An 11,726-nucleotide genomic window follows, 5' to 3' on the forward strand; every position below is an offset into this window, starting at 1 on the left:
CTGGAGTGATGGATGCACGTCTATGAATTTACTAAAGATTATTTCACACTTACAAAAGATGAATTTTATGATATACAAATTATACCTCATAAAGCTGTAAGAAAAAGGATAAGGGATTATCATGAACAACTCTACGCCCATGAATCTGACAACTTAAGATGAAATGGACAACTTCCTTGAAAGACACAAAGGACCAAGGCTCACTCAAAAAGAACTGGATACCTGAGTAGCCTTCTATCTATTAAAGAAACTGAATTTGTAGTTAAAATTTTTCTACAAAGACTCCAGGCACAAACATTTAAGTAAAAATATGGCCAATTCACACTAACCATTCAAGAAAATAGAAGAGAACACTCTCCAATGAATTCTATGTGGCCATTATTATCCCCATACCAAACCCAGAACAAGACAGTACAAAAAAAACTATAGGCTAATGTTCTTTATGAGCACAGATGCAAATAACTTTAATAAAATGTTAGCAGATTCAATTCAACAATATATAAAAATACATCATGAGGCACTTGGGCGGCTCAGTCAGTTAAGCTTTGACTTTGGCTGGTGTCATGATCTCAGTGTCCTGGGATGGAGCTCAGCTTCAGGATCCTCACTCAGCAGGAAATCTGTTTCTCCCTCCCCCTCTGCCCCTGCCATTGTTCCCACGCTCTCTCAAATAAATAAAATCTTTAAAAAAAAAGTCATACATCATGATCAAGTAGAGTTTATTCCAGGAACACAAGGTTAGCTTAACTTTAAAAATCAATCTAGGGGCACCTGGGTGGCTCATTCGGTTGAGCGCCTGCCTTTGGCTTGGCTCATGGTCTCAGGGTCCTGGAATGGAGCCCCACGCCAGGCTCCCTGCTCAGCGGGGAGCCTGCTTCTCCCTCTCCCTCTGCTGCTCTTCCTGCTTCTGCTCTCGCTCTTGCTCTCTCTCTCATAAATAAGTAAAATATTAAAAAAAATCAATCCAATTCATCATATTAACACATTAAAGAAGAAAAGCCACATGATCACCTCAATGGATACCGAAAAAATATTTTATACACTCAAACCCATTCTTTTTTTTTAAGATTTTATTTTTTTATTTTTTTAAAGATTTTATTTATTTATTTGACACTGAGAAAGACAGCAAGAGAGGGAACACAAGCAGGGGGAGTGGGGGAGGGAGAAGCAGACTCCCCGTGGGAGCAGGGAGCCCGATGCGGGGCTCAATCCCAGGACTCTGGGATCATGACCCAAGCCCAAGGCAGACGCCTAATGACTGAACCATTCACGTGCCCCATATTTTATTTATTTATTTGACAAAGAGAGAGAGGACACAAGCAGGTGGAGTGGCAGGCAGAGGGAGAGGGAGAAGCAGGCTCTCCGCTGAGCAGAGAGCCCAATGTGGGGCTCAATCCCAGGATTCCAGGATCATGACCTGAGCAGAAGGCAGATGCTTAACTGACTGAGCCACCCAGGCGCCCCTCAAATCCATTCTTGGTCAAAATTCTAAGCTGGAGTGACTTCAGCAAAATTGCAGAGAAAGGACCTTCAAAAACCCAATCCTCCATAAAAGCAATGAGAATACTAGCAAAAATTGTCAAAATCAACTTTTTTAGAACCTAGAAATTAACCAAAGGCTTGCAGCAATCTGGGAGCATTACTTCAAAAAACATGGACGAATCTCAGTAAGAACATAAACTATGTGGGTTTTTTTTAACTTACCCGCTCCCTCTTCCCAGTTCCGAGGTAGCCTTGAAAACCAATAGCCACTATCATGGTCTAAAACCAGCTGCCTGGCAGCCACTGGAGGAGGCAAGGCAGGGTTGGAGCTCTTTCAAAGCACCATTTACAGAGAACTGATACTATTTGACCTATCTGGTAGTTCCCTGGAAAACCCCACATGCAAGGCTCATCCAGCTCAGAGCCTGAACAGTGGGCATAGCATTTTCCCTGAGGGTGTTTGTCAAATCAGAAGCAATTATTTAATATCACTGCTACCTAAAATGGCAGTTAACAGGGCAAACAACAGGCTAACCAAAAGCTTAAAAGGAAAAGGTGGAGCCAAGAATATACAATGGAGAAGGAATAGTCTCTTCAACAAACAGTGTTGGAGAAACTGTATAGCCACATGCAGAAGAATAAAACTAGACCGCTATATTACTCCATACACAAAAATTAACTCAAATGGATTAAAAATTTGAATATAAGACCTGAAACCATAAAATTCTTAGGAGAAAACATAGGTGGTAAAGTCCTTGACATCAGTCTTAGCAACGTCTTTGTGGATCGGACTTCAAAGGCAAGAAAAACAAAAGCAAAAATAAATAAATGGGACTTACATCAAAGTAAAAAGCTTCAGGACAGCAAAAGAAACCATCAGGAAAATGAAAAGGCAACCTACTGAATGGGGAAAAAATCTCTGCAAACCATATCCAATAAGGGGTTAATATAAAATATACAAAAGGAATTAATTCAACTCAACAACAACAAAACACAACCTGATTAAGAAATGGGGAGAGGGCGCCTGGGTGGCTCAGTTGGTTAAGCGACTGCCTTCGGCTCAGGTCATGATCCTGGAGTCCTGGGATCGAGTCCCACATTAGGCTCTCGGCTCAGCGGGAAGCCTGCTTCTCCCTCTGACCCTCTCCCCTCTCATGCTCTCTCTCTCTCTCTCAAATAAATAAATAAAATCTTAAAAAAAAGGAAATGAGGAGAGAATCTGAATAGCCATTTTCCAAAGAATATATCCAGATGGTCAATAGACACATGAAAAGATGCTCAACATCACTAATTACTTGGGAAGTGCAACTCGAAACCAAAATGAGATCTCACCTAATACCTGTAAAAATGGCTATTATCAAAAAGACAAAAAATAACAAGTGCTGGAGAGGATGTAGAGAAAAGGGAACCTCACACACTGCTAGTGGGATTGTAAACAGGTACAGCCACTGGAAAACAGTATGGAGGTTCCTCAAAAAACCAAGAACAGAACTACCATATGACCCAGCTATTCTACTTCTGGGTATTTATCCAAATAGGAAAACTTTAGTTAAAAAGATATATACGCCCCTGTTTATTGTTATGTTCACTGCAGCATAGTTTACAATAGCCAAGATACAGAAATAAAATGTCCATCAATAGATGGATAAAAGATGTGTTATATTTATACAATGAGGCCATACTCAGCCATAAAAGAGAATGAAATCTTGCCATCTACAACAACATGGATGGATCTTAAGGGTATTATGTCAAGCAAAATAAGTCAGATGGATAAAGACAAATACCATAAGATCTTACTCATATGTGGAACCTAAAAAGCAAAAGAAATGAACAAACAAAACAAAAATAATCTCATACAGAGAACAGACTAGTGGTTAAGGGGGTGGGGGGATTGGCAAAATGGGTGAAGAGGGCAACTGTATGGTGATGGATGGTCACTAGACTTGTGGTGGTGATCGCTTTGTAGTGTATGCAGATGTCGAGTTATAAAGCTATACACCTGAAACTTACACAATTTTTTTTTAAAAAGGAAAAGATGGAAAATGAAATGTCCAAAGGCAGTTTTGAAAGACTCTGACATATTCCTGGGATTCTAAAAGGCCACATACATGTGTAGTGCTACTGCTAGCAGACCCACCTTTCAAGAAATCCTAAAGGAAGTTCTTCAGGCTGAAAGTAAGTGATCCCAGACAGTAATTCAAATTCACACACATACAAACACACACACACAGTTAAGTAAGTAAGTATAAATGCATATTCTTGCTCCTTTCTTCTCTTATCTAATTTAAAAAGAAACTATATAAAAGAACATTATATGATTGTGTTAGGTCTATAACATAGAAATGTAATATATTTACCAATAACAACACAAAGCAGATGAGTGAGAACAAAGATGTACTAAGCTAAAAAAGGGTACCACATGGTGACTCAACTCAACAAGAACAAATGAAGAGAACCAGAAATAGTAAATAAAAAGATAACTATATCAAATACTATAAAGTGTGTATGTACTTGCATTTCCTTCTCTAAGTTTCTTTAAAAGACATAAAATTGGGGCACCTGGCTGGTTCAGTCGGTAGAACATACCACTCAGTCTCAGGGTCGTGAGTTCAAGCCCCACACTAGGTGTGGGGCCTACTTCAAAAATAAATAAATAAATAAAAATAAAAGACAAAATTATATAAGTAAAACTACAACAACGTATATACTGGGTTTGTAACATATAAATATAATATGTTTAACTATAATACCATTCAGCCAGGAGTCAGCTTGAGATTCTCTCCCTCTCTGCATGCGCTTGCTCGCTCGCTCTCAAATAAATAAATAAATCTTAAAAAAGAAGAAGAAAAGGTAAGGAAATAGAACTATATAAAAGGAACATTTCTCAATCTTCTGGAATAAGTTAGTATAAATCAAAAGTAGATTCTGATAAGATGTATATGGTAATAATACAATGGAATGTTATCAAACCATAAAAAGGAATGAAATTCTGATACATGCTACATTATGAATGATTCTTGAAAACATTATGCAAAGTGAAATAAGCCAGAAACAAAAGAACAAGAATTATATGATTCCACTTACATGAAATATCTAGAATAAGCAAATTCAGAGAGACAGAAAAGTAGATTAGAGATTACCAGGTGCTGGGGAGGAGTTCTTGCTCAATGGGTACGGAGTTTCTGTTTGGAGCGATGAACAAAATTTGGAAACAGATAGTGGTAATGGTTGCACGACAGTGGGAATGTGATAATGCCACTAAATTGTACACTTAGAATGGTTAAAATAACAAAGTTTATGTTACATATATTTTATTTTACCACAATTCTTTTAAAAAAATGTATATGATAAGCCCTAGAGTAACCACTAAAAAAAACCCTTTAAAAATACAATAAAAAGGTAAAAAAAATAGTTAGAAATCATTAAAGAAATTTATTCACTTAATGCATAAGAAAGCAGTAAGGAAGGAAGAGAGGAACAAAAAAGACATGAGACATACAGAAACCAATACTCAGTAAACACACCATGTAAAAGGAAAACTACAGACCAATATCTCTCATGAACATAGATGGAAAACCCTCAAGAAAATAGGAGCAAATCAAATCCAACAATGTATAAAAAGAATTAAATACCACGACCAAGTAGGATTTATTCCAGGTATACGAGGCTGGTTTGACATTCAAAAATCAATGAATGTAATCTGTCACATCAACAGGCTAAACAAGGAAAATCATATGATCATATCAATTGATGCAGAAAAAGAACTTGACAAAATCCAATATCCATTCACGACAAAAAACAAAAACAACTTACAATGGATCACAGACCTAAGTAAGAAAACATAACACTGCAGAACTTTTAGAAGGAAATACAGGAGAAAATCTACGTGACTTTGGATTTGTCAATGAGTTCTTAAATATATCAGCAAAAGCAGGGACACCTGGGTGGCTCAGCCGGTTAAGTGTCCAACTCTTGGTTTCAGCTCAGGTATTGATCTCAGGGTCCTGGGATCTAGCCTGGCTTCAGGCTCTGTGCTCAGCGGGGAGCCTGCTTGAGGATTCTCTCCCTCTCCCCCTACCCTCTCTCAAAGTAAAATCTTAAAAAACAAACAAAAAATGGTAAAAGCATGGTCCATGAAAGAAAAAAATCAATAAGCGTGACTTCATTAACATAAAAAACTGCTGCTCTGTAAAAGATACTGTTAAGAGAATGAAAAGACTAGTCACAGACTGGGAGAAAATATTTGCGAAACATGTATCTTATAAAAGACTTGTATCTAAAATATGCAAAAAATACTTAAAACTCAACAATAAGAAAACAATCCAAGGGGTGCCTGAGTGGCTCAGTTGTTAAGCGTCTGCCTTCAGCTCATGTTATGATCCCAGGGTCCTGGGATCGAGCGAGCCCCACATCGGGCTCCCTGTTCGGCGGAAAGCCTGCTTCTCCCTCTCCCACCCACTTTGCTTGTGTTCCCTCTCTCGCTGTGTCTGTCTCTGTCAAATAAATAAATAAAATCTTTAAAAAAAAGAAAACAATCCAAGAAATAGGCAGAAGATCTAAATAGCTCACCAAAGATACACAAATGGCAAATAAACTTATGACAAAATGCTCAACATCAGCTGACACCAGGGAATTTCAAGTTAAAACAAATTAACTTTAAAACAACAACAGATCCCACTACACACCTATTAGAATGACTAAACAAATTTTTTTTTAACTGATAATACTAAATGCTGGCAAGGATGCAACAGCAACAGGAACTTTCATTGATGATGGGAATGCAAAATGGCATAGCACTTTGGAACGTAGTTTGGTAGTTTTTTTTACAAAACCCAATTTATATTTTACCACACAATCATACTCCTAGGTATCTACTCAATTAATCTGAAAACTTATGCACATAGAAAACCTGCACAAGATGTTTAGAGCAGCTTTATTAAACCTTAATAGAAGCAACTAAAATGTCCTTCAGTAGGTGAACAGACAAACAGATTAACCAGGAAACATCTCTAAAATGTAATATTCAGCAACAAAAGAAAATGAGTTAAAAAGCCATGAAAAAGACACGGAGGAACCTTAATGCACATTGCTAAGTGAAGGAACACTGTCTGAAGGATTATATGACTATATATGACTCCAATTATATGGCATTCTAAAGGCAAAACTTTAGAGACAGGAACATGATCAGTGCTTGCCAGGAGTTTGGGAGGAAGCAGGATGGATGAATAGGTGAAGCACAGGGAATTTTTAGGGAAATAAAATAATTCTGTATAATATTGTTATGGTAGACACATGATATTATGCATTTATCAAAATCCATAGAATTTTATAGCAAAAAGAGTGAACCTTAATATATGCAATTTAAAAAATTCACCTGGGAGGTAGGGGAATCCCAGGAAAGAATGCAGACTGTGACAAGGGAATCTACTTGTATCACGATGTATGAAACAACCTCACTGAAGTGGATGGGAGGAAAAAGCACCGACCTAAGTAACTAAGGAAATGACTAGAGCCTATTAAAGGAAAAGGAACTGCACATGAGTACTGTACTTCGATAGTTTTTTCCCATGGAGTATGGTCTAACAATTCAAATACTGCTATATGTGTGTGCTGAAATTGGATGGTGGACGGTGGGAGTCAGGCTTTTCTTTTTTTGGTGCTGGTGCGGGGAAAGGCCAAGTTTCTAACTGTAGTAGTAAAGATTTATTAGTAAGCAAAGGGGAGGAGGCTAGAATGATCCATGTGGTAATGGATTAGAATTGGAGGTAATATGAACTCATGTTTAGCCTAATATAGACACAGTGGTTATATACAGAAATATTTAGAGGCACCTGGCTAGCTCAGTCTACAGAGCATGTGACTCTTGATCTTAGGGCCATGAGTTCAAGCCCCACCTTGGGCCCAGAGCTTACCTAAATAATATATGTATTTATAATATATGCATGGGTCACTATTCACACATATTTTTCTTTGCTCTGTCAGTGGAGAGGGCTTAAAAGACACTCCTACCAGTAGCACTCCTAGGAGTGGGGAGTTATGCTCCCCCAACTTGAGAGCCAGCTATTTACATAAATTGAGCAGTGGCTACAGAAAGCGGAAGGGCCAGAAACAGGATGGAAGGGGAAGCATCAGGAAGAGCACTACAACAGGGGAAAATATTGGAGACTCGGTAGACAAGTCAGGAATGGTCCCTGCCTACCAGCAATGGTGCTAATACTCTAAAAAACAGAAGGATAAAGCCACCAGAAGCAGGCCCACCGGCCTGAAGCTTAAGCGCAACCCAACTCGGGTAGAAATTAAGCCATCTGTAAGCAGTTGCCATTTTTGGCAAGGTGATAATTTGGCACCTTTACTGCTCCCATCTCCGTGTGTTCTGAAGGGGCAGAAACCCAGAGGATTTAACCCAGGGTCTAGGCTCCCCGAAGCACCCAGCATGAAGGCCCGCTGTCACGGCCTTAGTAGGACCTGTTAAGCGTGTGGAGAAATAACCAGTGCGCTAATAAGGATGGCAAAGAGCACTGTGAGACGAGTCCCAAGCGCTTTAGAAGTAGGTGACTGTATGTGGTCCCTGGACCCATTATTAAACAGGCCGCAGACGCTGGCCTGCAAGAAAAGGGACCTTCTGGAAGGGTCTGCGTATACTGCCTCAGCAGCATCTCTGGTTCCGGGGGTGATCCCCTGAGCCCAGGGCCACGTACCAAGCTCAGGTCTAGAAAAGGGGAAGGTATGATGTACAAGACCGGGTAGGCCCAGTGCAGGACACACTGGTGAGTCAGGAAGCACGGAGCAAGCAAACAGAAGAAGTTCTGGACCAGGAGCCATAGACTTGGTTTCGGAACCAAACTCTGCCGTTCTCTGCTTTGCGTCACTTAGCCTCCCTAAGCCTGTTTCCTCATCTTTATAAAGAAGTCTTCCGGCTTCTTCACACGGTGGTCAGGGGATCAAAGGAGATAACGGAACGTGTGCATGTAGTTGGCCAACAGGTAACTGCTAGCCCAGCGGTTCTCAAAGTGTGGTCCGAGGGCATCTGCGAGTTCCTGAGACCTTTCGAGATGGTCTGAGAGGTCTTCCCTTTTCCAACTAGCGTCTGCCGGAGCCCAGAATCGCTCTGTAAACTTCCTCCAAAACAGCTGATGAGACTCCAACTGTCCTTTATTAAACCAAAGAAATTTTCAAAAATATATACCACGCCCCTCTTTCACTACATGTGTTAAGATGTTACGGGTTTGTCATTTGTAAATGAGTATTTTTAAAAATTCCGTTTTAAGGGCGCCTGGGTGGCTCAGTCGGTTCGGCGACTGCCTTCGGCTCAGGTCATGATCCCGGGGTCCTGGGATCGAGTCCCGGCGTGGGGCTCCCTGCTCGGCTTCTCCCCCTGACCCTCTCCCCTTTCCTGCTGTTTCTCATTCTCTCTCAAATAAAAAATCTTAAAAAAAAAAATTCTGTTTTAATTCCTCACACCGTAAAGATTAAAAGATACAAGAAAACTCTAAGGGGTCCTCAATAATTTTTCGGCAGGTAAAGGGGTCCTGAGGCCAGTCTGGGAGCCGCTGTGCAGAACCAACGGGTGGAGGGTGTTCTCACTCAGCAGGCGAGCCGTCGCTCACAGGCGGACTCCAGGACCCTTTTATAAAACAGCCGTAAGTTCGCGGCTTCCACTTGTGGGAGAGACTCGTTGTGTGCTCTGGGGCTGCTAATCCGAATGTTTGTACCCATTTCCCGGGCCCAAGCAAGGACCCTCCCACAGGGAGGCACGCGCAGGAGAGGCGACCGTCGCGGGGCGTCGGCGACCTTGGCAGAGGTCGAGCCGGCGCACGGGAGGCGCGCGGTGCTCCCGGCCGGCGTGGGGATGGTTCCCGGCAGGGACTGGGGAGGCCGGGCCGGGTGGCGGGGGACTTAGGGACCTGAACTCACAGCCTCGGCAGCGCCGCCGCCGCCGTTCCATGGAGAGCTCTCCACAGCAGACGCAACGCCATCTTCCTGACGCGCGCGCCCCGCCTCAGGCCTGTCCTTCCTCATTTCGCCACGCCCCCATGGCCCCGCCCCCAGGTGGGCCCGCCCCCCGCAATCCCAGCCGCGCCACGCCTCGTCCCCCGAAAGCCGTGCCCCTTGCCCGACGCACCTGTTCCCAACCCGAGCCCGAGGTGTCCCTGCTGCCAGAAACTTCTGCGCTGTCATGGCAGGCAGAGTAGGGGCTCCGAGTGGTTGGCCACTTCTTGAGCGGTTTTTCTGGTGACTGAATCCAGTTTTCCCCGTGCTTCTGGGTTTTTTAAGGCGATGTTGAGAGACTTTGCATTTTCCCAACCAGAACAGGCCAATTTTTCTAGGGATTAGTTGCTTGTGTTGTTAAAAGTACTGCCTAACAAATTCGTGAGCCTCACCTTGTGCACGCCTTGACAGGGAATCCATTATGGGACGTACATTCCTGTAATAGAATCAGAACAGCCGTGGGCAACTTTCTGGGCCAGAGAAATGCTTGCTGAAGACTCAGTCAGCAAACACGTCACTCTAACTCCTTCCTGTCAGTTTTTCAGCAAATACAACTCCTGCCGCTTCACAGTCGGGGGACTGCTAAGGTATTAAAACAGACTTTACTAGCTGTGTGACTTTGGTTAAGTTACTTAAGCTCTCTGTACCTCAGTTTCCTCCTCTATAAGATGGGAATATTAATAGTACTCACCTCATAGGTCTGTTATAAGGATATCTTGAGTTAATTTATATAAAGAGCTTAAAACCTTGCTGGCCCAGAGCAAGTGCCCTGTAGCGTTAATTCTCATTATTATCATCATCATGTCAATTCCCTTCTTGAAACCCTTTGGTGGCTTCCAATGGGAAGCATTTAGAATAAAACCCAAGTTCTTCACCACAGACCTGAAGGCTTTAGAGGATCTGGTCCCTGCCTATCTCTCCACCTTATTTCAGCCCCACATTCTTCTTTCCACTTTTTTTTTTAAAGATTTTATTTATTCATTTGAGACAGAGAGAGAGAGAGAGAGAGAGAGCACAAGCAGGGGGAGTGGCAGAGGGAGAAGCAGGCTCCCCGCTGAGTCAGGAGCCCAACGTGGGGCTCCATCCCAGGGCCCTGGGATCACGACCTGAGCCAAAGGCAGACACTCAACTGTCTGAGCCACCCAGGTGCGCCTCTTTCCACTTTTTTTAAGTTCACTAAGCCATCTCTCACTTCAGGGCCTCCCCCCATGCTGCTCCCATCCCCAGAACCACAGCTACACCTTCTTATCCTCCAGGATATTTAGACTATCTGCCACCTGCTCCGAGAGGGTTGCACTGACGACCCAGAGGGTCCTCCCAATCTATTTCACTGTCACAGCAACCTGATGGTTTCCATCACAGCCCTCATCACAGTATTTGGGGATTTGTGAACTCACTTTCTTATTGTTGCCTTTTCCTCAGTGGTTCTCAACGTGGGAGGGAACTGCTGCCCACTGATCAAAGGGGTGGGCTTAAGGGGGCAGGACTAGGGTGGTGTGGGCAATCCCACCCCTAGAAAGGGGGATAGTGCTCTGGTTTAAAAAACACCATCTATAGGAATAGACTGTGAGCTCTTTGAGAACAGGGACCTGGTGTATCTTGTCAGTGCTGTGTGCCCCCAGCACCTGGGTGAGTGACTTGTAACCAGTAAGTATTTAATAAATATAAAATGAAAATGTTCCACAAGCCTCATTATAACTCCAAGAACTGCCATATGAATAGTTGTCTTTATTAAAAATGCCCTGGACCTTATGGCTTTTTAGGTAAAGTAGAACCTCCAGTGACTCATTTGCTGATTCAATTTCTTTCAGATTCTGCTTGAAGAAACTGTAGCTATGCCCATTCTCACCAGGACATCTGTGGTTTTGTTGAGCCTCTTCATGAGATTACTAACTCATAGGTTTTAAGAATTGTTTTCTAATTTTTGTGTATTTTAAAATAAAGCTTTATTAACTTCCCATATTTCCAGATATAATAGAGAAAGGAATCCAGAGTTCCTCCTTTGAGGCTAGTCAAATGTGGTTTTATTCACAGCCTCCAAAACTAAAAGTACATGTTTGCCCCCAAGGACATTTTAAAAATATGAAATTTAGCAGAGACTCATTATCCTGTTGAATTGGGCAATCTGGTAGGGTAAAAACCTTGCAGAGATCTGAGAAAGGATAGGAGCCAGAAACATTACCTCTGGAGCGTAATAAGCTCAGGAGTGGCAATGCTGGACACTAGAATAATGAACCAACACTGATAATTACTGA

The 11,726-nt window shown here is 42.2% G+C and overlaps 1 protein-coding gene across 10 annotated transcripts in view; it reads right to left on the reverse strand.

Annotated features, from left to right (window-relative positions):
* Positions 1 to 9,507, reverse strand: part of CLYBL (citramalyl-CoA lyase) — a 252,294-nt gene extending 242,787 nt beyond the window's left edge. For 9 of the 10 annotated variants that reach the window (XM_073894348.1, XM_025874641.2, XM_073894349.1 and 6 more), the window contains exon 1: positions 9,397 to 9,507. In XM_073894348.1, the coding sequence (XP_073750449.1) occupies positions 9,397 to 9,458 (62 nt within the window). In that variant the 5' untranslated portion in view covers positions 9,459 to 9,507. The remainder of the gene's footprint in view (positions 1 to 9,396) is intronic. The other variant, XM_073894352.1, reaches the window with a different exon arrangement.
* Positions 9,508 to 11,726: the final 2,219 nt, after the last annotated feature.

Source organism: Callorhinus ursinus, unplaced genomic scaffold, assembly GCF_003265705.2.
Source record: "Callorhinus ursinus isolate GAN/ISIS: 27379988/994484 unplaced genomic scaffold, GSC_fseal_2.0 scaffold7, whole genome shotgun sequence".
NCBI classification, from domain to species: domain Eukaryota; kingdom Metazoa; phylum Chordata; class Mammalia; order Carnivora; family Otariidae; genus Callorhinus; species Callorhinus ursinus.